The sequence below is a fragment of the Callionymus lyra genome, chromosome 6, assembly GCF_982586985.1.
Source record: "Callionymus lyra chromosome 6, fCalLyr1.hap1.1, whole genome shotgun sequence".
In the NCBI taxonomy this organism is placed as follows: domain Eukaryota; kingdom Metazoa; phylum Chordata; class Actinopteri; order Syngnathiformes; family Callionymidae; genus Callionymus; species Callionymus lyra.
The window spans coordinates 21535492-21562963 of record NC_141823.1 but is presented as its reverse complement, the minus strand read 5'-3'; the positions used below and the strand labels follow the sequence as shown (position 1 = coordinate 21562963).

The 27472-nt window shown below is 39.7% G+C and overlaps 1 protein-coding gene across 1 annotated transcript in view; it reads right to left on the bottom strand.

Moving 5' to 3' along the window:
* Positions 1-17520: 17520 nt before the first annotated feature.
* ntn2 (netrin 2) overlaps positions 17521-27472 on the bottom strand; it is a 36543-nt gene continuing 26591 nt past the window's right edge. The window contains exons 4-7 of the mRNA XM_087794211.1: positions 26001-26150; positions 23801-23854; positions 20507-20581; positions 17521-19933 (exon numbers count right to left, since the gene is read on the bottom strand). Of these exons, the coding sequence (XP_087650337.1) occupies positions 19548-19933; positions 20507-20581; positions 23801-23854; positions 26001-26150 (665 nt within the window). The 3' untranslated portion in view covers positions 17521-19547. The remainder of the gene's footprint in view (positions 19934-20506; positions 20582-23800; positions 23855-26000; positions 26151-27472) is intronic.

Here is a 27472-nt window from a genome sequence, read left to right as displayed (position 1 = left end):
TTGAGAACCATGTGTACTGTCTCTTATGTTGTTTTTTACTTTTTAGGCTTCATCATATTATATTATTTTGTAAATATCTGGCAACCTGTTTTTACAGATTTGTTGTTTTTTGGAGTTCTCTAATGAAGAGAGCAGTGTTTGTAGAGATGCAACGACTTCTCTAAAACCTTCACAAATACACATTCTGAAATATTTCTTTCAATTATTGTGATAATACTTCTTCAGATGAACTGCTCTGAAGTGTATGTGAAGTCAAACTGTATCCAACCAAGTTAATTTAGCGACCTAAATAAACAGCCGACAATAGCTGATGGATTAACACTACGGGGATTCTCCAGCTCGCCGCCATCGACACCATCACGCCGACAGACAGAGTCGCCGTCCTTTGTCTCGCTCTCGCACTGACGGACGAGCTCACAGTCGGGAAAACTCGAGCTCAGTCCCACACAAACGACAATCGAAGGACGCTGCCACTCACTTCCGTCCATCATCGGGGATCTGGGTGGGCAGTCATGTGAGGAATGCTAACTTTGTTCAAGAACTGACTTAAAAACACAATCTATCAAGTGAAAGTTTGAGGCGACCAGTGGTTAGAAGATCAAGACGACTCAGTCTGAAGTTTTGATGACAGAGATGTTCTTGTACAGATGTTACTTGTCTCTGTATGTTATCTTTGAATTGTTTTCCCCGGAGCGTATATTCCTGCGGTACGAAGCAAACATGATCCGGAATTCAGCGAGCTGTATGAGCGCTCACGGTTGACTGAAACGTGGCCACAATAACCACGAGGGTTATTGTGCGGCTGTCAGTTGAACAACTCGTAATGACTGTCAGGCGGCCGCAGCTCACCTCAGGTGTAACCCGATACTGCTGTTCACACCACAAGCCAACAGGTCTTTAGGGACTTTTGAAAAGGCTTGTCTCCCAAACTGTAGGGGTTAACTGACGGAGCCATTTGTTGAAAGATAAATAAGCGAAGGCGACAAGTCAAATCTGTCAGCGGCCCTCAACCATTGGCCTCGTTGTGTTCATGCATGCTAAAGATTCTGTTCATATTTTCCTGAATTAATAATATGTCTTATATATACCTTTGTAGAGGCTGATTAATGATCATTTATAAATCATGTGTTTAAAAACAACATTATTTATGTTTAAGGTGCAGAAAAAAATAAATAAACAAGATAATTTAATAATCTTAATTGTTTTCTAAAAAACCCTTTAACTTCTCATTTGTCACGCTTTAACCAGTTGGTAAGAGCTGGAGAAAAAAAAGGTTTTTGACGTTGAAACAACAAAATGTGTTCCAACTGAAATTAAATCTATTTCCACACATATTTAAAATGTTTTTTACAATTAGTAAAGAAATAAGATGTTGGATTTTTGCTGTACTTTTGAGCTGGTTGAATAAAATCTATAATGCAAAACCTCAAAATGAGTATTGATCAATAATAATGTTCTGTTGTGAAGTGATATTTAAGAGTCATTTTTGTGTATCCATCTGCCTCACCTGGTTGCCATTAAACATGCTTTGTGTCTGCTCAGGCCAGTGCAAGCTCCCCTGCCCCAATAACCTCTTCTTCACCTTTTGCTTGAAATAATAAACATAATTTTGTCATAGCGGCCCCCTCCCTCTCTCGCCGGGGAGGCCTGAGACCCCGGTCCTTAAGATAACTGTCATTCGCTCATTTGTCTCAGAGGGCCGAGAGGATATGGGGGGATTGGAAAGTTAAGTGCCTTTGATGAGGGTATGTTTAAATCTCCTGTGGTTTTGATTAGGAACAAATCTTGCTTTATCACCAGAAGAGCTCGCGGTGGTGGGCTGAACAAACAAAGGTGACTTTGTGTTTGCATGAGGGCGATTTCAGGAAGATGGAAGTCCTGATCTGAGGCCTGTGACAGTGAAATACATGATTAATGCGAGAACATAAATGAATGTTTGTTTTTAGGTCTATATTGGAAAGAAAAGTCGATCTACTCCCAGAACCAAATTCCTTTTTGGTGCGTGTTTCTCCAACTCTAGGACCGAATCCAAGTGTTTCTTAGGTCACAGACGCAGGTGCATGTTCGGTTGGAGTTTTTCCCAGGTAGGAATATCCCTGGTTTTGGTTTACACCTGCTTTTCTGCTGACAGTCATCATCACCCCCCACCCCCCCGCTCACCCGGATTTCTTACATTTCAGAACACTTATATATAACCTGTTTAAGCAGACTTTTAAGTTTCTTATCAAATTTTATCCTAACGTTTTAGAAAAAAAGGATTCATCAAAAGGTAATTTGAACCAATAAACACATTTGGTGATGAATTGCTCAAGTCATGTAAACACACCAGTACCTGCTCAGCAGAATTTGGAATGAGTAACACAGGGGGCGCTGTAGTCAAGAAAAAAATTATAATGTTGTTCAACTTAAGCAGGTTATGGGTTATATTATGTTATATTATCTGGTTATAGGTCTTGATCTTGTCTTGGTCTGAGGCTGTCTTGGCTACTGTCTTGATTACTTGTGTGGGTTTTAAAATATTGCATTTTTGTTTCAATGCGACTCAACGCACCTCGATGACTCAACTAAACTGCGATCTAGTCAGTAGATAATGATATGCTGGTAGTCGGAGCAATTCTCTTATCTTACGGATGTTGCCTCTGCTGCAGGTTGTGTACCCCCCTGTCAGAGGAATACCTGTGTTGGCTGACATTGTGTTGTGTTTGCTATTTAAAAAAATGCTTAATTAAATGGGTTTATTCTTTTTGAACAACCCTGTATCTTGAATGTTTCTTGTCTCCAGCAAGGAGCAGCCTCAGCTCAAATGCTTGCCTGACATTTGTCATCTCCACAGACTTCCATTTTAAAGGTGAACTTAACCCCTATAACATTTTTTTTAGTTATTTAAAAATAATGTTATTCCTTTTGGTAAAATTAAATAATATATAAGTGTTGCTTAATAATAATTAACATTTTAAGTCAATTGTACTGTTTTGGATTTGAAGTCAACCAAATTTGGTTCAAAGCGTCTCCTTCAGTTTTTGGGAAAACAAGAAAGAACTGCCCTTACTCTCCAGGGCATGGATTTTACCAGAGCTTCACATGTTGCCACTGGAATGCTCTTTTACTCCTCTGTGACGACATCACGGAGCTGACGGATATTCAAGACTTTGCGCTCCTTCACCTTGCACTTGAGGATGCCCCAAAGATGTTCTATTGGGTTTAGGTCTGGAGACGTGGTTGGCCAGTCCATCAACTTTACCCTCGGCCTCTTTAGTAAAGCAGAGGTGTCTTTGGGGTCATTATCATGCTGGAACACTGCCCTGTGACCACGTTTCCGAAATGGAGAGGATCATGCTCTGCTTCAGTATTTCACAGTACATGTTGGAGTATATGTTTACCTCAATAAAATTTAACTTCCTACCACCTTGCTTGACTGTAGGCATGACAAAATTATCTTTGTACTCCTCACCTGGTTACCGCTACACATGCTTGAGACCATCTGAGGTTCACATTTAGGGGTGTAGTCTCTTAGGGGTGTACTGACTTTTGTTGCCGGTGGTTTAGACATTAATGGCTGTATATTAAGTTATTTTGAGGGAACAATAACTTTACACTGTCATATAAACTTTACACAGACTACTTTTTATTTTGTCAAAGTGTTATTTTGTCAGTGTTGTCCCATGAGAATATATATTTAACCCTATCTAATAAAAAACAGAAGAAAATGCTGACTCAACAGCCTGGTACACACACATTTATAATAATTAAAGCTGAATATATGGGCCCAAGATTGTTGCTGACAATTATGTGGAAAAAAAAGGCTGTCGTCTGTGAAATATACTTCTTGAATTTGTGAGGTTGTAGTTAAAGCAGAATAGGTTTAAGTTCTGCTCCTGCAGCCAGCAGTTATGAATGCTGGCCTATGGTGCCTGTATAGATTGATTTTCCAGTCACTCATGGTGAGATACCTTTTCTTCCCACCCAATAATTCTCAACAAAGTAATGATTTACCAACATACGGTTCAAGTCCAAAGCCCATCAGAGCCGTGCCAAGAATGACTCTTTAATTTTGTCAGTCAGGGGAAATCAAAGGAAGCGGAGCGAGATGATGCCAGAACGCTCCTCACCATCTTCCACGAGTGTTCCTGAGCGACCGCTGCACACAGACCATGTTGGTAAGACTGGTCTGAGGTCAGTGAGCCAAAGTAAACTGTGATGCCTCTTTTATTTCGCGGTCAGATTCCACCGCATGCAGCCAAAGGTTAAATTGCTCCGGTCGTACGTTGGCCTCAGCCGGCACTGCTCGAAGCACCAAAAAGTGCAGGACAGGAAGTTGAGTTTCCTCTGGTTTAGCTGCCCTCTGTGCCTCAGGGTTGCTCAAAAGCCGACCAGTCACCCAGCTATGACATCCACTGAGAAGAATTTGTTTTTATTAAAAATGACTGATTGCGGTCTTTAACATTTTTCTGTGCTTGTTGCAGCTGCAGGTTCTGCTACTTCTGAGAATTTGAACGGTCAGATTTTCTGGTGTCACCCCGATAGAGACATGAGTTAACATAAAGAAAGATGCCCCCTGAATAACTCCTCATCAAGCTGGTTTACGGCCACTGCGATGTGACTGCTGAGTGGCATCTGTCATCAGTGTGTGTCCTCGTGACACGCTGAGGTGAGTTTATTTGGTTAGATACGTGTTGAGCTGCCCATATTTTCACAGGTGCCGGTGTTGTTGAAGCCAGAGCTCGAAACCCTGCTTTCCCTGGCACACACAAGGCTCTGGTTGTCCAGAACTTCCTCTGGCTCAGGCCGAGCGGGAAGGTTCCCTCTTGATTTTCTGGAACAGTATTCGTAATGTTGTGATTCAAGGTAGCTATTTTTATTGAATTACGTTGAACCAGAATGATTGAGAACCTTATTTCTCATACTCTTTTATGTCATCTTCCAAGAGTCAGTGAACATGATCTCTCGTTTTAGAAGTTGATAAGTTAATAGAATATGTAGGTCCAAGAACATTGTGAGGAAAATGAGTGCTATTTATATCTTTTCAGGTCTGATATACACAATGCAACATGCATCAAGCGATTATACTTCCTAGGGTACATTTCAGGAAGCCTGTTTAAAGTGATATTTCACCAGTTCATTTCATATCTGTGTCTTTTTGATGTAATAGGCAGTATTTGTCCAAAAAGACATGCTTAAAAACATCCAAATACCCCCATATTGCTTGTAGGTAATATCCCTCTTATAAAGAAGCTGTGACATTAACAAGCAAATACCTTAACAAACAAGGTTTATATAGTAGAACAATATAGTTTATGTTTTCTAGACAAAGGTTGAATGGTTTAAAAAAATCCAAAAGTCCAATTTAGCCTATGTGTACCTCATATAGGTTTCTGATGGTGGATGGAACTTGCTGTATTTTAAGAGAATCTCATAATGCAATATTCAGTTGACCTGCAAATGACGCCTAACATATTCCAATATATTATGTTGGTTAACAAGCTCTCTTGGCGTGCTCTTAAGAATGCTGTGAAAGAAGGATGATGTCAATATTAGCTTAAGAAGTTCTTTCACTAAAAATAATTGTAAAATGGAGTTAAGACACTCTTAACAGCATTCTTAGCAACCAAATTCCAAATATTAAAACAATGCTTCATAGTACAACACGTGAATACTTGCATGTATTAACATTCAGACAGAAATCCCTCTGAGTAGAAGCTTGGCTGAAGAGGAAAACAACTCAATCTGTGGCAATTTAAAGATATCAAAGCAACAGAATCAAGGCTTCACCTGTTTCTCATTTTATAGCATTGCTAAAGTCCATGTGTAGTTTGTGTGAATTTTGCTCTGATAAAGAGGTGTTTGATCGATTTGCCTCCCTTTGCTTGATTCAGTTTCAGAACCACCGTATGGGACAGCTACCACTAAGAGCTTCTAAGGAAGCTTCTTTGGCTGAATATTGAAGTTCTCCTAAGAAGGCAGTTAATAACCTGTCTGGGAAACACCCTTCTTAAGAGTCTTCTTATATGCTTACAGTCCAAGTCGCGGGCTAAAAAAATGCATATTTACAAAATGGTCACCTTCACAAAACACAGTTTCTGTTCAATTTATGCTATGAATAATATCTGTTATTAATCTTATCTGCCATCTTAATAGGTCATTATCTCAAAATAAACATTAATCTACTTTGATTTTGAGAATATTCAACTTTGACACTTGTGATCTAGTGTTTGCTACACAGTATACCTTTAGAAGAACATTTTTAACTAGATAAAAGAGCAAGAAATGTAATCAAATTGTGTTGGCTTGAGACCTCGGCACCTGCAAATGGTTTAAATTAAACAGTGCCTTTGTTAAAGCAAGAACATGCAAGTATAATGGGTTTGTATGCAAAACTTAAGGGCGGGTATAAATCACGATTCTTACATACAAAATTAGATTAGATTCGATTAGATTGACTTTATTAATCCCTCATTCAGGAAATTAGTTTTCCAGTACAAAGCAGACAATAGAAGGTACAACAATTTCCAGAAAGGCAAGAACAAGAACAAAGTGCTAATGAAAAGGACAAAATAAATAAATAAATAATAATAATATAATAATATTAATATTCTACTCTGAATTAAACATAAAGTGACATTCTTTGATCAGTTAAAACACAGTTTGACATATTTTAAACTATATACTTATAAGTCCCAGTGTATCTTGTTTCTATGTCATCTGTATTTATATCCCAATCTGACAAAAACGACCTCAAGAGTTACAATAATCCTCCGTTTGTTTGATATAAAGGGATTTTCATAATCCTGAACCAATGCAGTGTTAGACCGCTATGTCAAAGTACCAGTAACGTGACCGCTGTAACTAAACATTTGGAGCTATCAAAGTGTGAGACCATCTGCTCTCTATCACAACAGTGCTCTGTGTTTGGAGGTGACTCAACCCCAACATCTTCTGTTTTCGTCCGTCTGACTTAGCATGGGGAGTCAATACAGAGAATAACCAATGTGGCAACTTGGATAACGTAAGTAAGAAAAGTAAAGCTGTTATTGTAAAGCACCTTTCTAGACCAGGGTCACAAAGCACTTTAACAATCAAAAACAATAAGCAACTAAAATATATGCTTTAAAATATCAAGACAGATAAGACAAACATAGGAGTACCAGAAAATCAGGGAAAAGCCTGCACAAATAATAATGTCTTAAGATGTTTTTTGAAGTCAGTAGATCCATCAAACACAGAGGGAGAGGAAGATCGTTCTAAAGCTCAGGAGCAACAGCCTGGAAGGCTCCTCTCTTCTGGTCTGGAAGATTGTAAAGAACCATCAGTAGGTTCTGATCCACAGACCTCAGAGCCTGAGCTGTAAGGCTGGATCAGAACACCGATGTAAGGAGGAGCCTGACCATGAATAGATCTGAAAGTAACAACCAAGTGTTTTAAGGAACTGGGAAATGTGAGTTATTCTACCAGAGCAGGTCAGAAATCTTGCTGGAGAGTTTTGTATTAACTGCAGGCGAGACAGCTCCTTCTCTTTAGTCACAAAAACAAACTGCTATAATAGTCTAAACGAGAAGACACAAATGCATGGATTACAAGCTCTAGTTCATGCTGTGACATAATTTTCTTAAATTTAGAGATTTTTCCCCGAGTTGAAGGAAACAGTTTCTGGTATTTTTTCTGCAGTGTTGAACTAGAGACATGTCTTTGTCAAATACAACACCCAGGTTTCTCAGGCTCAGTTTGACAGACTGACCTAAGTCACCCAAGTACTGACTCAACCCTGGAACTTTATCATCAGGTGTAATAACCAGAGTTTCAGTTTTTAACTCAGCTACTGTTTGATTTCTAGCAAACAATTGACTAAGCTGTTCAGCCTCCGGGGCTCAGTTGGATCAAAAGAGCAGTAGAGCTGGATGTCATCAGCAAAAATGTGGTGAGAAACATCAGGAAATCTCTGAATGATTTTACCCACGGGAATTAAGTACAGCAAAAACAATAAAGGACCCAGAACAGAACCTTGAGGGACTCCTCACAACAGATCCGCTGATTCAGACCTCATTTGATTGGCAAATACACTAAAACTGCGCCCAGAAAGGTATGACGAGAACCAATGTTACAGACCCAGACGGTCCCACTTCATCCCTCAGTCTTCTCAGCAGGATCTGGTGATCGACTGGCTGAGGGTTTCATCTTACTCACCAGTGACGAAACATCAGCCAGAGTTACAGGCTTAAAGATGGCCCACAAGGTGGAGACAGGCTCAGTGACAGCAGGGTTCCACGCAAAAGGGGAGGGATATTCTCTTTGATCAATTTAATTTTGTCAGCAAATCTTAACAATGCATTGCTTTCAGTTTCACAGAAGACAGGCGTGATTTGAGGAGCAGGACACACAAGAGAATTGATCGTGTCAAAAAACACTTTGAGGTTTTTCTTATTTACTGTCATCAGTTTCCGGATGTAATCAGATCTGGCAGTTTCCATCATCTCATTGTAGGAGGACATCACATCCCTGAGGTGAAGTCTGTGCACCTCAAGTTTAGTGGACTTCCAGAGACGCTCAGTCTTTTGACAATGTCTCTTCAGACTCAGGAGATCTTTAATTGTCCAAGGGCACTGTTTTTTCTGAATTGTCAAGTTCGATTGAACAGGTGCAACTTGATAAAGTATTTCAGCACAATGAGTAGTTCAACAGTGAATCAAACTGTCCACGTTAAGGTAGTCATCAAAGGAAAGAGGATCAAACATAGAAGAAAAACTGTCTGCAGTATTGGCTGAGATAACACGTCTCTAAGACCTAACTTTCAAAGGCTTAGGTTCAGGGATGAAGCTAGAGTAGCCAGATTAAACAAAACAAGAGAATGATCACTCAGATGGACATCATGTACAGATACATTAGAAATGTCCAGGCCAAGAGTAAAAACTAAGTCTAAAATGTGACCTTTTTAAAGAGTGGGTTCAGAGACATTTATTATTATGGTCTGTATTTAATCTCTATTGAGACCATTTTAAACATGTATTGATTCATTTTTCCAACTTTGCATGAGAACATTAAATAAGAAGCATAATGCGTTTCAGGCTCATATGAAACCAACTATTCAGAAAAGCTGTTTTTTGTGTTCTGAAAGTCAAAGTGAATTACGCTACAAAAACAAAGTTAAAGTTATGTTATTTAAAAAGCCGTCATAACGCATATCATATTTCATTATCCACAATCTGATTCATTACCTCATCAATATCCATCTTTCATTCAGACAATGGAAGTCTGGAAACAGAAAATTCGTCCAACTGCTACAAACTGGGACATGGCAACTTTTGCGACGTTTAGCGAGTGCTCATGGGAAAGGCGTTTAGTCCACTGACGTCGCTCAACTAAAGATCTAATACTGAAATTATATTTAAATACTAACAAATACCTGGTTAACCCTCTTATAATGTGTCATCTTTATTGCTGTCAAACGTTTTATTTTATATGAAGCTTGTCAAAATGCTCCAATTATTTTTCTCACACATCATTTTGAAGGACGCCCAGTATTTAGTTCTCCTTCCTGCTCAACTTTTCAGAAGCTGTGTGTTGTGAGTACCAACTAAATATTTATTTCATTTTTTGCACAGTAATAGAGATGCAAAAACTCTTGAGTGGTTTCAATCATTCTGGTGAACGCGTTACTATATTCTTACTATCTATTTCTTTGCCTTTTTTCATTTTTTTTTCATATGTGTATGGGTTACTTCCACCATATTTGTTTGCAACAATTTTTTCATCATTATTCTTCCCAAGTAATTATTTATTTAATGTACACATTTATTATTAATCATATCGATTAATAATACCGTTTTATATTAAAACATTTAACGGTTTTCCTTTTTATTCCAGTTCAAAAATTATAAATTATATTTCCTTATATAATTTATGTAAAATGTTGTGGAATAATCACTTACTGTGAATCATTTGTTTTATTTTTTATTTTTTAAAGATTACAGTTATTTTTGATTTAAAAATATTTCCATAGAAAACCTTTTTTTCAGGAAAAACTCTTTTTGAAAGTGAATTGTCCTTCCTCAAGCCACAACGGAGACACTTTCCTTCACTAAAGAGCCTTTATTTACCGTCTGGTCTTAGGTCTGGCCCTAAATCTTCTACCAGCTGATAACTTAATAACCTACTGACTCAACCAAATATATGTCTCTCCATCTTCCTCGACAATTTCTTTCTCAAGATGTTCCAGGTCATCCACTTCCGGATGCCCTGAGCTAAATCAATGTGACCTGAAGATATTGCTGACTACGAGTGTGTGTGGTGAGCAACTGAAACTGAGAGGAAACCAGAGAAAAAAGTTCCAAGAGGAGGTCATTTTGATCACACTCACATGTCCTCAGATTTGACCCAGTAGTGCTTCCAGACCCCTCTTAGTCCGGGCGTGTCACTCTCTACGTGACGGATGGAGGAAACGTTTTTGCAAAACTATCTCAATCAAGGAGGTCACATTTTGCACAACCCTAAATGGAACCAAACCGCTGCCCTTTTTTTCTTCTCCCTTTTTGGCCGTCACAAGAGCTCGCTGTCACTACAATACCTCTCAAACCTTTCCTGCTACAAACCTCCCTTCCCTCTTTTCATCCCGATCAGTCGCTCTCGAGCCGCCCCACCTCCACGAGTTGAGTCTGCATCCACAGATAAGTCCCTCACCTCTCACATCACGTCACATGGTTACAATCAGAGTGGGCTTGGACGGACAAATTAGAGCAGTTAATGTATACCGGAGATAAGCGGTGAGGTGGGGAAACTGTTGCTAAATGCCAACAGATGCGGCCTGAAGGTCTGGTACAGTACGTTTCGGGGTGTGAAAGTGACGGATGAGGAAAGATGTGGTTTCTCACACCGCTGGGTTTTTATGAACTACAGAGAAGAAAGAACGACGTCGACCGAAGCTTCATTAAAGTCTTAAAAAATATATATTATTTGACATGTAGGTCATGGATTCTGATATTCCATTTATTTGACATTCATTTTCAATAATTAAGTGAAGAGTGAAAAGAAGAGAGACCAGCTAAATAATCATAGAGAAGACTATCAAAAAAGTAGACACATAGTACACACGTCACCGCAAATATAACTTCAAAAGAATTGACAAACCACCCAGTTTTCAATGCAACGCAAGTGTTTCCAACAAATTACTGATTCATACAAGTTTTAAATTAGTTCATTTTAAAGGTTTAAACTTAAGCATTGTATGATAGGATTGAGGACTGACACATTTTCTTACACTCAAAAAGAAAACAGTGAAAATAACACAGAAGTGATTAGTGAAGGTGTTTTGTTCTCAGGTTAAGGTGAACTAGAGGCAGTTTCATCAGGCATTGGAGGTTCTGGACAAACAACATAAATAGTATTGAAAGATGTCATATCCAGAATACATACCTTTTTCCTGGTCTCTTCACTAACTTTTTTCTTCACTCAAATGACAATTCTTTCAAACGTTGGGGTCTCAGGGTCAAGGTGTCCCAAAGGGCCAGAACAAATGTGTTTGTGGTATACCTTGTGTTGCCTTTTGCTTAAGGAGAACAACCTCAGCGATTGCATATGAATTTCTGGAAGCCAGGGAGGTTGTTCACCTTTACCCAGAGACAACACAAGGCATACCACAAATACATTTGTTTCAGGTCTTCGGGTCACCTTGACCATGAGATTACATAAGGATAAACTATTAATAAGATAGTTATTTAAGTGTGTATTAAGAAAGCTTGTCGTGTTTCAAGCATTATAAAGTACTAACTCACACCTTGTTCATTGTGACTATATAATAACATGATATGACCTCAATTACTGATTACTAACAGGAAATAAAGTTATAAATGATTAACTTTGATGAAAACTAACTTCTCTCTATTACTTATATTATACCAAAGTAAGTATTCATACACAAGTTTTTAAAAAAGTACAATTTTTTTCTACTGGGTGACACACTTATCTACAAGTATTAACAGCGTCTTAATAACTGTACATATTTACAATTACAAATACTTTTTTGGTAATTAGGATGCTAAAAATACTCGTATATTTTAATCCATTAAAATGAAAAGTATTATTAATAGAGAATTACCTCTTTCACAGGGCTAATGAGGGGTAAATAGAGAGGTTAGTTTTCACCAAAGTTAATCTTTTATTATTATTTTTTTTTATTATTCTTTACATTCTTTATTTCCTGTTAACAATCAGTAATTAAGATGTAGTACAGCCTGAAATCATTATTATCATGCTATTAAGGGTCACAATGTGTTTGATAGTACTTTATAATGGATAATAAGTGATTATTTTGCTGTTAGTTCACATGTGTATTAACACGATTAACAAGTATTTCCCCATTCTAAAGTGTTAACAAAAAGTTGTACTTTATCTAGTGGAGATCTTTTTAGGAGTGCATATATGTTTTCAAGCGTTTGACCCATGTAGCAATGGTCTCATATTTTATTGAACGCCTCTGAAGATTTGCTTTGAAAAAAAAGAAAAAAGTTTCCTAAAAGAAAAAGACTGCAGGAAAGTTCCGGATATTATGCTGACAGGTCGGGTGAGAGGTTTTCGAACAGATGTTGGTCCAGAAGGGGGAAGGAGGGGCTTGAGATGGTCTGGACACAGAATGAATGTTTTAATAGAAATGCTTCATTTCTTCTATGTTTCGTTTTAAAAAGAACATATTTTCATGAGTAATATGATCAACTGTAGCACCATAGAATGATCACAAAACTGTTTAACATAGTGTTGATGCTTTTTACTTGTAATAACAAATACAGGAGCAGAATAAATATATGAAGAGCACATGCTGTTATAATGTAATGAATGCAGGCAAGTACATATATGTTTGGTGTCAGTTTAGCTAGTGGCTAAAAGCCTTAGGACAATAGAAAGAGCCGCAAAAAACGTCATATTCTTACGCTTAAAGCGCCAGACATATATCCCGGATAAACACTTGTTGGTTGTATTTATTTGAAAGGATTTGGTCTGAAGAAAGAAAAAAGAAAATGAAACAAGAAGGGGGTCACAATAATAATATTTGGGGAACATTCAAAATGTCTTCCCTATTTAAACTAAAGAGTGACAGATAGGGATTTAGAAGAAGGTCTTTCCTATGGTCAACTAAGACATCTTCAATTGTTTCTGAAACTCAATGTTGACACACATTTGAGATGTATGACAGCCACAAATCTGACAGAAATGGCTGCACTGACCATGAAACACCATCAAACACATCATCAGAGCCACATGTTTACTCAAAGACGTGCCAAAGTTCACATTTTATATCTGTCTGCTACAGGACCACAGAGTTGTGCTGCTGCTAAACAAGTCCATTTTGAATTTGAGGAGGTTTAAATATGTATCTATGTATAGCAATGCAACATTCTGTCGCAAATATCGATGAAGGAGAACGTAAAGAAAACGAAAGCAGTTGCTGAAGATTAATGATGTTTATAAATATATAATCATCGTTAGAGAACTAGACCGGGGGAAATCTATAAGTTTATAGATCAATGATCTTGTCAGGATATGTAATAGTTCCTTCCGCCCAACAGGAAGATCTGGATCAACCTATAGATATCAAACTCTATCATCAATTTGCCATTTTAACTTGTGTTTGATGCATTAATACATTTTAATATTGTGTCAAAGTAAGAAATATATTTGAGAAACATTTCCACATAGGGATTTAGATCCTTAAACTACAATATTTAATCACAATACTATAATATATGCTGTGCTCCACAAAATAATTATTAAAATGATTGTATAAATGTTTGATAAATTCCCTGTCATTGACACAAACCATGTATTGTGGTGCACACACTCCCCCGTCACAGCGACACACACTCCGTCAGGGTCTTTGAAGAGGCGGACTCATCCCCATTTTCAACAGAAGCCAATCAAACACAAAGCTGAGGGGAGGATTAGCAGCGAGCTGGTGGCGCACAATGCTCCTATCAGAGACCACACTGGTTTTAAATTACCCCCTATATTCCTCGCTCCTTTCAATCACTCACTGGCCCAATAAACAGCGTTTCTCCAATAAAAAGAGGGCAACAGACGAGGCCACCGTCGAGCAGACACTGTTAAGAATCAAAGTTCTGAAAGAAAAAGGACCGAACACCTTTTCTGCTCGAGAGATGTTTTTTGAAAAAGGTGGAAAGAGTGAAGAATGACAGATGTGCGAGCGAGCGGAGGTGTGGTCACTGTCACGCATGTTGTCAGTTCCAAAGGGAGGCGAGTCTGGTCAGACGGCAGCTGGTTTCACTCACGGAGAAGACGTGCAGCAGAAAGAGAGACAGAGATCAGACCTTCACCACTGAATATTTATGATCTGGGTCCACAAAGATTTCTCGCCACATTTTTTGTGGTTTTCGAGGGGTTAGCATGCGGCGACCCACACACGCTCACAGACAAGCGTACATGAGTGTTCACAGATACATTTTAAATATTAACACATGCCCCCGCTGTCTCCCGGGGAAAACAGGGGAGGGACTCGGGAATAAAAAGGTAACTTAGGCGTCATTAGAGTGGAAAGACGAGTGCGGAGAGCAGAGATGTGTGTTTCAAAGAGAGCGACTTAGGAAGCAGACCTTCGCTCTGAGACCTCATGCTGGAGAATGCAGTCGTCTGGCTTTGAAGCGCGGAGGTAACGAGCCTCCATTTAAGACCAATGAAGCCGCTTTGGCAGCTTATGAAAGTGTGATCGCTAAGACCTCCTCTACCTCCCACCCTCTTGAAATGCTGCTGGTTGAAAGAGTCAGGGAATAATACAACTGATATTTTCCATCCCTTCACTCTTCTCTGCTTTTTTTCCCCCCTTAAAGTCAAGAATCATAAACGCTGATAACAAATGTGAACTACCATTGTCTGGATATTGAGGGAGATGAAGAGAAAAAAAACATGTAAAATAACAAATCTCAGTTTAAGATGTAGTGTTAGATAGCCAAACAATAATGTTCAGAAGGAAATATACAATGCTGGTTTCACACAAATATCCAGAATGGTTGTGTTTCTCAAATAGATTTTGGACTCTATTGTATCATCAGTATGTGTTTGTACGAAACTCTCTTTTCATTGAAATGTTTACATTAGAAAATGTGGTTAAGCCCCGCCCACTGCAAACACTTTTTTCTGGACATGAAATCTTGTTTGCCATAACTACACCCACTCTTATGTGATTGGTCAAGCATCAAGGTTTGTCACTGCATGTCATCAAATCCCGGAAGTCTTCACCTCCAAGGGATTCGTTGCATTAACAAAGCGAGGCCAATTTTACGTCATAATGGACTTCGCTCTCGTAACCTCTTGTTCGCTAGGATTTCAGACGGGGTAGAACTTTATAAAGTAACAAGTTTAAAACATGGTCATGATGAGAGACTTGCTGCATCTTGGAGAGAAAGACTTGAACATTTTAAAGTTGTGTTTTCCCATTAGTTGCCCTTTTAACAGTACTTTAAACTTTGTCCAAAAAAACACCTAAAACCCCAGTTTATATCTTATTTATTTATTATTTTCAGTGGACTAATGCATAGTCATACACACACATTGAGAATTTGGAATATTCTAAGAAATAAATCTGAGCTTCATGACTGAAATTGTAAAGATTATCCTGTTTCAAGGACTATTGATAATATTTTATTCATCTCCGGTACAGTAAAATAAGATGAAATAAGAAGAGGATAATACAAAGTTGGGAAAAATGGGCAGAAAATACAAGATTGAATATTTAATTGGCTGGTTTTCAATCAGAAACATTGATAGGAGTTCTGTTCTGTAAAATGGGACTTAAATAAGCATCCTTTTTACCAAGTCCATACTTCAGATATACTATGACGGTAGTGAGTATTCTATAATTAAAGGGACAAGTGATAGAAGCACAACTTTCCTGCCACATACATCATTGGTAACCCAGCTTTGTTGATGATTCCAACACGATGCTGCTGAGTCAAAGTGTCCTTGAGAAGGCTGGACAATGTAAAAGAATGAAAATGTAAAGGAATCAGTTTAACAAACCGTGCGTGAAACGTTAGACAGCGAGGATTACACAAGAGATTCGGCATGATTTCCTGCTCATAAAACGAAGAGATGATTTGGGTCTATCTCACACAAATCAGACACGACAGTGAGGTCGGCCCTCTTGCTCTGATGAGACGATGAATCTAAATTTCCACTGTCCACTCGGTTGAAGGCCATTTAAATCATCCCAGTGTAATGGACACTGGAAAAGTTAATGGAGGACAGGATGTCCGGAATGAATGTGCTCGATGCAGACATATGTCAAAGTGAGCGTGCTTCAAAAAAAAAAGAAAAAAAAAAGGATCACTGAAACATATTTTTCGATGATGGCGGTGCCTGGGGAGGTTGATGATAAATGTGGTCCTTCCTGTAATTTACCTTCTGGAGGATGGATGAAGTCTGTTTGGTTGGAAGGGTGGGGGCCCAGGAGCGCAGGAGAAGAGTTGAAAGGAGATGCAAAAGAAAAAAAAAAAAGATGGACTCACGGTTCATTAACTAATAATTTATTTTATCATTTAGATGAAAAAGTCAGTGGTTCATGGCCTTGAAGTAAAATGTACATAGAAGACTTTGATATAAAACGAGTGAAGGGCACAGCTGGACTCAGTCGGGAACGATCCCAACAGTGGAGGAGAGGACAGAGTGAGAGACAGACGCCCCGTCTAAGACATTTTAGCTTTACAAATACATGCTCTTTAGTGTCCGATCATCCCGTGTCACACTTTTTTTTTACCTGGCGGAATTTACAGTCAGGCCTCAAGGAGTAACATTGGAGTTTCAAAAAAAACAAACAAACATTAAAACAAAAAGAAATACATTCTGTGTAATATTCTGAGCACATCTTCAGGACTTGACAACACGTGGGTGATGTGGGAGGACGTCACAAAGACGGAAACTACGGAGGATAGTCATCACATATTTACAACGAGTGACTCACTAAACAATGTGTTTTTTTTTTGGAAGTCTAAATACAAAGTAAACCAGACCAGGAAGTGATGATTCTTCATCATCGTTTTTTTTGGGTCTGACTCCTCCGTAAACGTCGGCATTCCAACACGTACATGTCATGTGCATACGACTGGTTTAAATGACAAACACACGCGTAAATGCGATTGAAAAACACCCCAAGCCGCGCTTGCTGCGAGAGGCTGCTACGCTAGTACATCTGGCAACTCACCTCTTATCTGACTTTTGGGTGGCCCCCTAAGAGTGAGATAATCCAAAGCCCCGTGGAAATGTCAAGCGATTAGATGCGAACGTTACAAATCGAGTGGAGAGCAGAGCTGGATCTCGTCCACAGAGAAGGCACCTTTAGGATTCTAGCACCAGACAGCATGTGACTTAGATCACAACATGTTGAGCCAATCTTCAGAGTCGCCCGTAAATTCTCCTTCTGTTGTTTGACAGTATCTTAGAAATATTCACCCTCAAGTCATACATGAGACACATATAGCCATACATACATATATATATATATATGTATGGCTATATGTGTCTCACAAACATTCCTCCGATGGATGGAAAAGTAACAGTGAAAGCCTCACTTCATCTCGAAAAAAGTTCTCAGCTGCCATGCTAACTTACCGTAAGCACCGCCTCCTCGTCATTGCCTATAATAGGAGCTCACGCTTTGACATTCAACTCATATGTCTTTGTGTTGGCAGCGGACGACCAAATCTCATGAGGCAGCTTGAACACAATCTTTATAGTTTGGCGCTTCACTTGTACACTTGCATAACATTTTCTGTGATGTCATTTCAAAAAAAGAAAAAAGAAAGGGGAAAAAAAAAGTATGGCCACAGATTTGACCTCAGAGCAGACTAGCTTGACGTATCCCTCAAGCTTGTCGTCGGGTTCAGGGTAAATTCCAACAACCGAAAACCCAGTCGAGAGTTTTTACCCGCTATCCTAAACTGACTCATTTTTACAAGCGAGGAATTACCAGCGTGGGGGCGCTGTTCACAGTTTAACATTCATTCTTTAGAGGAGCTGAAGGGGACGTCTTCAGTACCGTCACTTGACTAACACACAACAACAAAAGGGTTACACAGGAGCTTTTCGGAAAGTTTGGGTGTCACAGAGAACGAGACATGTTTCAAAAACCATTTCAATCCAAACAGTTTAGGCTAGCATAGATTGCTACATAGGCTTTTTATGGTACCTCAAGACTAACCTTAACTCTCAATTGCTCTACACTTCACTAGATGAACTCTCCAGATTAAGAGCATGAAAGAAACCCCTCTGGTCTGTGTGGTTTTTCTTGGTCATAACCTTTACGCAGTCTCTTAATTCAATTTAAAGACTGACTGCGACTATTTGGCAAAGGATGACAGGGACTGGATCTACGGAGGCGGGCAGAGGGAGATGACATGGGAGACTTTCCTTTGGATCTTCATACCGATTCTTGTACAGGATTGGATGGACCAGCAAAAAACCACAAATATGCAAACATAACAAAATACATGAGGATAGAAATATGATATTCTCGTGTCATAATATAATCTAGTGAACACTAAAAAACTTTCCAGACTTGTTCATTTGTCCCAAAAAACAAAAAACAAAAAAAAAATTCTGGGAAAACAAGACTGTTTATCCGACATTGTTTTCACTTAGGAAAAGTCACATTTCCCTCAATCTCTTGTTTCGGCAAACTAAAAGCCGTCGTGTCGATATACAGATGTCGGATTAAAGAGAAAAATGACTTTGGCCGCACACAAACATCTGGAGGGCCACTTCCCCCGCCGTTGATCCAAGCCACCGTGGAAATATTGGTATTGTTCTGAAATTCCAGCCATTTGTCGACACCACTAAATCGATCCTGCAGGAGATGTGACATGTAATGAGTCATGATGGTGATACACGACCACTCATGAGAGGGACTGGTGGTGAAACGTCCCTGAAATGTGACTCACATCGTGGAGCTTTGCTCAGAAACAGCTCACAGACGAGGCTGAATTCAGTGAAGGGGACGTGATGTGAAATATCCACGGCAGTAGCGGCGTGTGCAGGAACCGATCTGCCTCTTGGAAATCGTCGACCCGGGTTCGTGATGGAACTCGAATGTGTTCAGTCTCTTGGATTAGGAACAATCGGACAGCCAACGTTGACAGAGAGCTAGATCTCTCCAGTCCAAGATTTACATGTGAAGCTGTTTAACAGTGGAAGTATCAAGTCCAGAACCGCACCTTATGAACAGAGAGAGGCGCAGAGTTGTATTTGGGGGGAGTGTCATTGTCGGAGGGAACGGCGTCGGCTCGTGTCTACACTTCATACCCTTTTTAATGGTCCCTTTTTAAGGCAAACCAATGACATAAAACATACATGTGACAATAAAAAAAAGACAAACAAAAAGGAAAAATAATATACAATATACACAAAAATAGTCCTTAAAACAGGCAGGGTACATGCAGTCTTTGTAATGTGCAGAGTTTTTGTGGTAGGAGGAAGACTTTCTGGGGGTTACAAAGAAGGGAGTGGTTGATTTAGGGTTTATGTACGTGGGTGTGGAGGGGAGGACTGACGGTGCGCTACCATCATGCTTTGCCACACTTGCCCTTCTTCTCCTTGCGCTGGAACTTTCTCAGCCGTCTTGTCCAAACGTCCCTCCACTGGATCACCAGGCTGTTCTTATCAGCCACCAGGCCTACCCGCTCCGCTCCATGGTTGACGGGTCCACCTCCAGGTCCGACCCCAGGTCCTGACCCGGGTCCCGTCCCGCCATCGCTTCCACCCATCACCAGGAAGCGCTTGCTCATCTGGATCTTCGGACATTTGCAGGCGAGGTCCTTCATGTGCACCCACAGGACGTTGTCCCCGCGCTTCAGAGGCTCGCCACGACTCTTGTAGACCGACATGATGCTGACGGAGAACTTCGCCCAGTCGCCAACAGTCTCCATGTCCAGCACATTGACCTGGACCGCTGTGAACACATTTACAGCCGGTTACAACAGGTGTATTGTTTATTTAAAGTGATAGTTCTCCCAAAAACTTGACTCAGTTTCTGCTCTCCCTTATATCAACTAAGGCCTGGGATTATTTTCTGGGAGTAATTTGTTCCTTTTTATAGTTATAGGCAAAATTGTAATGTTATTTGAATGTAGACTGGCACTCAATGGTCATCGTCTTCATCTTAATCCAAAATAGGGCAGTTAAAAACATCCCAAAAATGTAACATTTCTATATATTAAGGGATGGACGCTGCTAGGCTAGCTGCTAAAATAATTGCTCGGCTATCAGCCTAAATCTTGCACCAAACATTTTCAAGAACGATTTCTCTTGTTGAGGTTTCAATACAAGATGGACATTACAGAGAAGCAGTATTTCCATTTAAATGAACTCATTAAAATGGACATTCTGTTAATACATACAAACATTTTACCCATAACTATAAAAAGGAACAGTTTACTCTGAAAATCATCCCAACCTTAAATTAACATGAGTGTGAGTAAAAAGGTTTGAATTTTGAGTGAACATTCAGTGAGTGTTGTCGTACCATAATCTTTTTTACAGTACTTCTTCATGTTGATCTTCAGGTTCCCCTTCACCGGTTTGCAGTACGACTCACAATCTGCTGAGAAATAGCCGTCAGTCACACCTGTGATTGAGCCATAGGTACAGAGCATTTACACACTTAATGAAGTGTCAGAATAATGTTTGGAAAACCGTATCATTGAGTTGAACGTTACATAAATCCACATCTGCCAGAGCATTGCAAACTGTTACATCCCACGGTACGTTAAGGCCATCCTTTCTGCTCGCTCCCACATAAGGAAATGTTTTAGACAAATTGTTCTGCATTTTTGGAGCCAAGTGATGCGCTGAAGGCGAATAAAACTGCTGTCTTTATAAAAGAGGTTCAGGAGGTTGTAAGAATCATTGTCGATTTCATCAGTTTCAACAGATAAAGCTTCTATCGATCTATCAAGAGTTGTCCAAACAAACCTTGTTTTATTACATCATTGTGAAAATAGTTGCAGATGTCAGTATGCCAATGATGTCACTAACTTACATAGAAAAATGTTTTGGGTAAAAATAATTGTCCACCTATTACCATAACAAAAATAAACTAGTGACAATGACCCAACCATTGCTGTAACCTACTGTAGGAGTTTATGAGGGAAGAACTACAGCACAGTGTGTTTACAATCTACAATTATTGCCATTTTTACTTAAGTTCTGCAGAGGTGAAACATACCAGAGCGGTGAAAGTGTTCAGTTTGACATATTTTGGAGGATGTTGAGAAAAGACAGAGCAGGATGGAAGCTGGTCATGGATGGATGCCGTTGGCTCTCAGCGAGACGACTCAGACCACACACTGGACCGACTGCAACTGACCATTTATGGCCTCCTTTGAGCAATTACTCAACATGAAATTATTGGACTTTTTTTTTTGAAGTATCTCCCTGTGGCATAGAATGTATAATCTGATCCTTGACAATTTATCCGCTGCTTGACCTTGATTGAAAAATACTTCAAATTCTAAAGTGAATATGGTTCAGTCCAAAGTAATGAGCAGGGATTATATTACAACCACTTCAACTGGCTTATTGTCTGTATCTCTATATGCAAACACATGTTCCCCAAATATACCTCCTACGAGACTACTATGAAGTATAAACAATGCTGACGTCTCTTTAAACTCTTAAAACGTTTCATGCTAAGCGTGTGGAGAAAATACAAACCCTTTGCAAAACTTCCCCTGATCAACCTTGTTAAAAAACATCTATAGATTGACTAGTCAGATGTGGAAATCAAATAAATACTGCAATATAAATGGCGTGCCATTAAAATGACATAACACTTTCTTTGTTGCATTAGCAAATTGATTTTCCTTTTTCTTTGTAGTTATCGGAATTCAATAAGAGAAATGCAATAGGGACATAAAAAAAAGTATCAAGAGACCCATAAAACACACTGGAAGTTTGGCAGGAAACCCGGAGTAAGGATATTATTATAAAAAAAAGCAACATAGGAATGCCAGGATGTAATCTGGGGTTTGATTGTGTGTAAATGCTCTCCAACACTCAACACTATAAAAAAAAGGCATTTGATTTAATCTGCAGATCATTGTAAGTTCACTTAAAACTATGAAGGATTCTTGAAACTTATGTGTGTATCTACTCTGTGTTTGGCTCGAGGGCATCCGTGGGTAGTTTTGTAAGAAGGGGGAGCTGTTGCCTTTTCCCATGAAGAGCCACTTTCTGCTGGCTCTTCACCTCGAAAAGTTCTCTGTAAGGTTGTCCAATGACCCAGAAGACCAGCCCACGGAAACTATGCACAATTGGCACAGAGGCTCCTGTGCCCTCGTTCCCTTGAAGCTCTTTCTCTGCGCTATGACAAGGACAGATTGCGTGTGCCGCCCCTCGCACAAAAAGACTGTCTTTTTGATGGTGATGCTCACTCTGTGGTGGTTTCAGAAGATGGGCAAAGACCCCAGTGAAGTTTGGGCTCAGCCTGAGGAGAATTAGCAACGAGCGACAAAGGTTTTCCCAGGGAACTTACACAAACAAAGTCTGCCATGTGTTTTGAGCATGTTTAAAGCTGACATACAAATCTTATTAATAACATAAATAAAGGAATGATTCCTTCTTTTACCCCCTCAGCACTGAAGCTAAGGAGGTAGTGACTTTTGGGGAGAATTACAGTATTATAAAGAAGTTTTACCTAATGTAAAAACAAGTAGCTACAACTGGCTAGTATCATTCTAGAGATGGGTAGCAATGATTTTAACATAAACAGTAGTGAGTAAACTGAAAAGCACTGCTGAATTTTTTCATTTGCCTTTTGGTTTCTATTTTTTTGACATTCAGAGAAAAAACAACTCACATTTACGCACACAAACGCTCACACAAGTACACACCAAAATAATAATGATAGAATATACTGTACATACAAGCACACTTTGTCAAAATATGTAGGAATACTATTATGAAAAAAAGGTTTTGATTTCAATTCGTAAATCACTCTTTCAATCTTTCAAAAGTGCCAGTTTGGCATCAGTATTAAATAAAAATGTACCTTATGGCCTAAAATAGCTACTATTAATTATTTTTAACAAAGCTAATAATGTTATTTTAAAAATTACAAAAACAAATCAGAATTCTGAGACCAAAATAACAAGTTTTACCTTAAACTGCATCGTTGCATTAGACTTGGTCGCCAGGTTGTGTTTTCGGCCAATAATGAGCCGTATTATTGAGGCTTTGAAGAAGTGAGTCACCGGCCACTCACAGGTTGGATGTGACGGATGCGTGAGGATATGAGCGGTGAAATAGCTGATGAATCAACGTTTCCAAATCGATACACCAGTAAAACTAAATCGGGCAGTGAATGAAATGTGAAGTTTGGGTAATTGACCGAGGCCTAAATTGGAAGGTAAGAGAGAGTCTGGACAATTTTCCCCTCCGACAGCTGCCAAGACTCTTTTCACACCTCAAAATGCTCCTTTCCGCTATATCTCACAGCTTAACTGTTACTAATCACCTCTGCTGCATGTTGGCTGGCCTTGGTGCCTCAGCTCAAACATGGCTCCACCGACTGGATTCTGTTGGTCAAGGCAAACCCCATCCAAGGACAAACGTTTTTTAAGACAAAGGGAAAAAAAATTCTGTTGGTCCCAGTTCACTCATTCTCATTGCACAACTTCAAAAGAGGCACCCCACCCTACATTAATATGTATTCCACTAACTTCAACTCAAAGTCCAGATATATTAAAACATGTGTTTTCTTCCTACTCATAAAGATTTTGGTAGAGGTGCAAAAAAAAAGAAAAACCTTAACACCAACCTGCTGGTTCCTCTGTGCTGCTCACCACAGCAGTGGGGTTGACCACTGGGATCTCTGAAATACAAAAATACAAAGTCAGGTCACAGCCTTGGTATGTCTAGATCAGATTTTCACATCAATTCCACAATAATACGACACTCATAGTTGTTCTTCATGAGCTTCCGACATTGGAAGCAAAAGTTGATTGAGTTCAATGTGAGTTCCCTTCAGATAACTTCCTTTAATGGGCTGAAAACCAATAAATAAAACTAAAAATAGAACCAAATTCAGAGTTATATGTAAAATGTGACCTATTTTTCACTTGAACAACTTCTCAGAGCTGTAAATAGGAAGAACAGGAAGACGTTTCAGACACCTAGACTCGTGGAAAAGAGACTTCTTGGGTTCGGAGTGTGACAGGTATGCACATGAGAACAGACTTGCAAGATAAACACTGACATGAATACTTATTGGTGTTGAGAGGGAAGACATGTTCAAATAAACAACACATTCCTCTGTCTAATGTTGGGGTTATTTTATAGAGCAACCGGAGAGAACCCGAGACAATCTGACCTAGAAAACAAGACGAGCAAAATCCCTGCTGAAAAATGTTTTTTATCCGATGGATTCATTTCGTTCAATTGGCGGCTGATAACGTCTGGATGGGTGTGGTTGAGTCGCGTTTGACTGACAAGTCCACGTCCTTCAACCATCACCACGGTTGAATCCTCAACGGTTCGGCCCACTTCAACCCAGCGAGACGTGAACAGACTGAAACACAATTATAGGAATCTATTTTTTTCGTGTAAAGCTTGATTGCCTGGAGATAATTGAGAAAATTGCGATCTCTCTTGTGTGGCGGAGTCAGCTAGTCGGCACGCTCCAGACATCTGGGATAAAAGTGGATCCTTTGTGGCACGGGGATTCTAATAAGAAGGTGGCTTCACTTGGGTGGCGAACGTACTCCCCTGACAGATGCAAGGCCGACGCTCATGGGTAATCTCCACGGAAGCATGCATAGACACACCGACAGACGGACAGATGGCAAGGGGGACATTTATTTTGGATTGTCTTGAGACAGATGAAGCACTCTCCCACGATCCCCTCTGGCTGCTCCAGAAAATGCTTGATGGAATTCCTCCAGGACTTTGCTTTTAATCGTATTCAATGTTCCCATACAAATGCTAATTCTGACTGCTTTTACTGTATGTGTAGCAACCGAAGTGGCGGATAAGTCATGCGGACACATTGGATTAGATTTGACAAATTAAATCAAGTGAATGTTTTGGGTAAATAGTGGGGGGGAGTCATTGCAAAGTTGTTTTTATTTATTTTTAAATAGTAAAATGATGGCTACCTACGCCAAACTAAAAACACATGACAAAAGGAAGAGCAGCTGCCGGGATGCCCTCTTTGGTCATGTCTTGGAAAGAGAGACGGTTGATGACAGGATCACTCGGATACGGGTTCCTACCCTCGTCCTAATTGGCTTTTTAATAGCCTGGCTCTCGTGTCCTGGGATTCAATAAGAGTTAAGACGCTCACCACGGGTCCATATTAAAACAAAGAGTTGTCATTAACACTATTAGATGTGGACACAACACTGATCCAGCGCTAAGAAGTGAGTCAGCCTTTCAATCATTCTTGAATTCAAATGTAACGTATATAGTGGGAGAAAAGACTCAAAGCTATGAAATGCATTGATCCCTTTCTATATCATGTTTTTTTGCAGTCTATATGAATATATTTAAATTCTATGTCAATCAGTTCATGTATAAATCATACTTAATGGATCAGCCCTTTGTATTTTCTATCTTGACAGGATCCATAAACATCCATTAAATAGCAAAATTGGACGTAACAGAGGAGGGTGGGGAGGAGCGGTGATGTATTGTAGCGTTCCAGACTGACAAGGCACCAAGAAGACCGATCGTTTTTATAACTCAGTTTAATAACTGACGCACAGGCACAGACACGCTGTTCTCATCTCGCTCTGTTCTTCTCTGTTTAACCTGGAAACCAAAACACAACTGAGCCAATCAGAGTCAATCCCATGACACCTTCATTGACCTGTGTAAAATCCTTACCCCCCTTCCGCCCCCCATGTGACCCCCGCAATAAACGAGGGACCGGTGTATTCTGAGTGCTGAGTAAAGATTTGGCTTAAATGTTGCAGTTTTCACCGAGAAACTCTTCAATCAGATGCATGGGAGTCACTTACTTATACAAGGAGCAACAGGAGAGCGGCTTTGCTGGTAGCCTTTAGCGCAGCGGTTGCAGGTGATCCCGGTCACACCATCCTTACATGGACACTGGCCGGTGGTCTGGTTGCAGGTCTTCCCGGCCGCTCCGACTGGGTGGCAGTCACAGGCTGTGAGGTGAGGGGGGGGGGGGGGGGGGGGGGGTTCAGAGGGGAGCAGGTGTAGCAGAACAGGGGGAAACAACATTAGCCGTCATCTCATTAAACCTGTTGCCAAAATAAAGTACACAAAATCCGACGGTTAATTCCACAGACGTTGCACAGCCCTGGCAGGAAAGTCTGTTAAATCGTGTAATCTTGCTGTCCTTGCCAGCAGACAACGGATACTCATTCATCGGACGACTGGAGGATCCCGGAGTGAGGAGCAGTAAAATTGAAGAACTCCGCTTAAGGAACAGCAGGCATGTATTCTGCTCAGGAAGAAGAAACAAGTGTGTGTGTGTGTGTGTGTAAATCTCAAACAGCAGGTGTTTGGAAGACCGGCCGAGTGGACCAGGACCAGGGAAAAGTACCGCTCTCGGAAATGTCATGTGTTTTCTGGTTCATCACTTCCCAAAAGTTGGATTGATGCTCCATGAATGCCATCATCACTCAGCAATGCACTGAGACACCTTGTTCTGACTCGCTTTTAATGAGATTTGTTTTCTCCGGGAGATGTATTCCAGACACCTTGAGCAACACAAGACTGGAGGGATTTAAGAGCTGTTAAACACAATGGCTGTCGTGTTTGCCAAAAACACTTTACGAGATGCTCGAGCAGATAAGGAGAGGGGGAAGAAGCGAAGAGGAGGACGGGAAGCGAACATAGACAGACATCGTCTTTCCGTCCAAACAAAGTCGCCGGTGTGTTTAGCAGTATGAACAGACGAGTTTGAAACACACTTTGAACTTTTGCTCGCTCACAGAGTTTATTCTTTTATAACTGGCGACAACAGGATTTATTAGTTTGGCAGCTCACACTTCTAAGACATTTATAAATAACATCTAATCCTTATGAGGTCAAACTAACAATCTACAAATAAACAATTGTTTTGTTAAAATAAAGTATGTGGTTATTCATTTCTAAATAGTTGTTTACTACTATTATTAAGTTTATTTACTTAAACATAAACTAAATTGTTGTTATATTGGTTTTCAATATATTTTATTTCAGTACTTTGACTTGCTCTCCTTTTTTTTATTGTATCTTAACTTTTATTTTCTCCTGCGCATGAATTAAGTAAAGTTGTTTTTTCAAAAATGTGTCTTAAGAGGTAGATTTCCTGTTGAGACTCAGCCAAAGTTTGTGGCATCTGTAACTAAGAAATTGTGGAGGTGCTGGTTAAAATGTTTTATGGGATGTTTTTGTCAGTCTTGATTTCTTAATAAGCTGAAATTACACATGTATAAAATGGAGGCCCTTCCCTGGCCTGCAAAAAATGAAAATATCAATT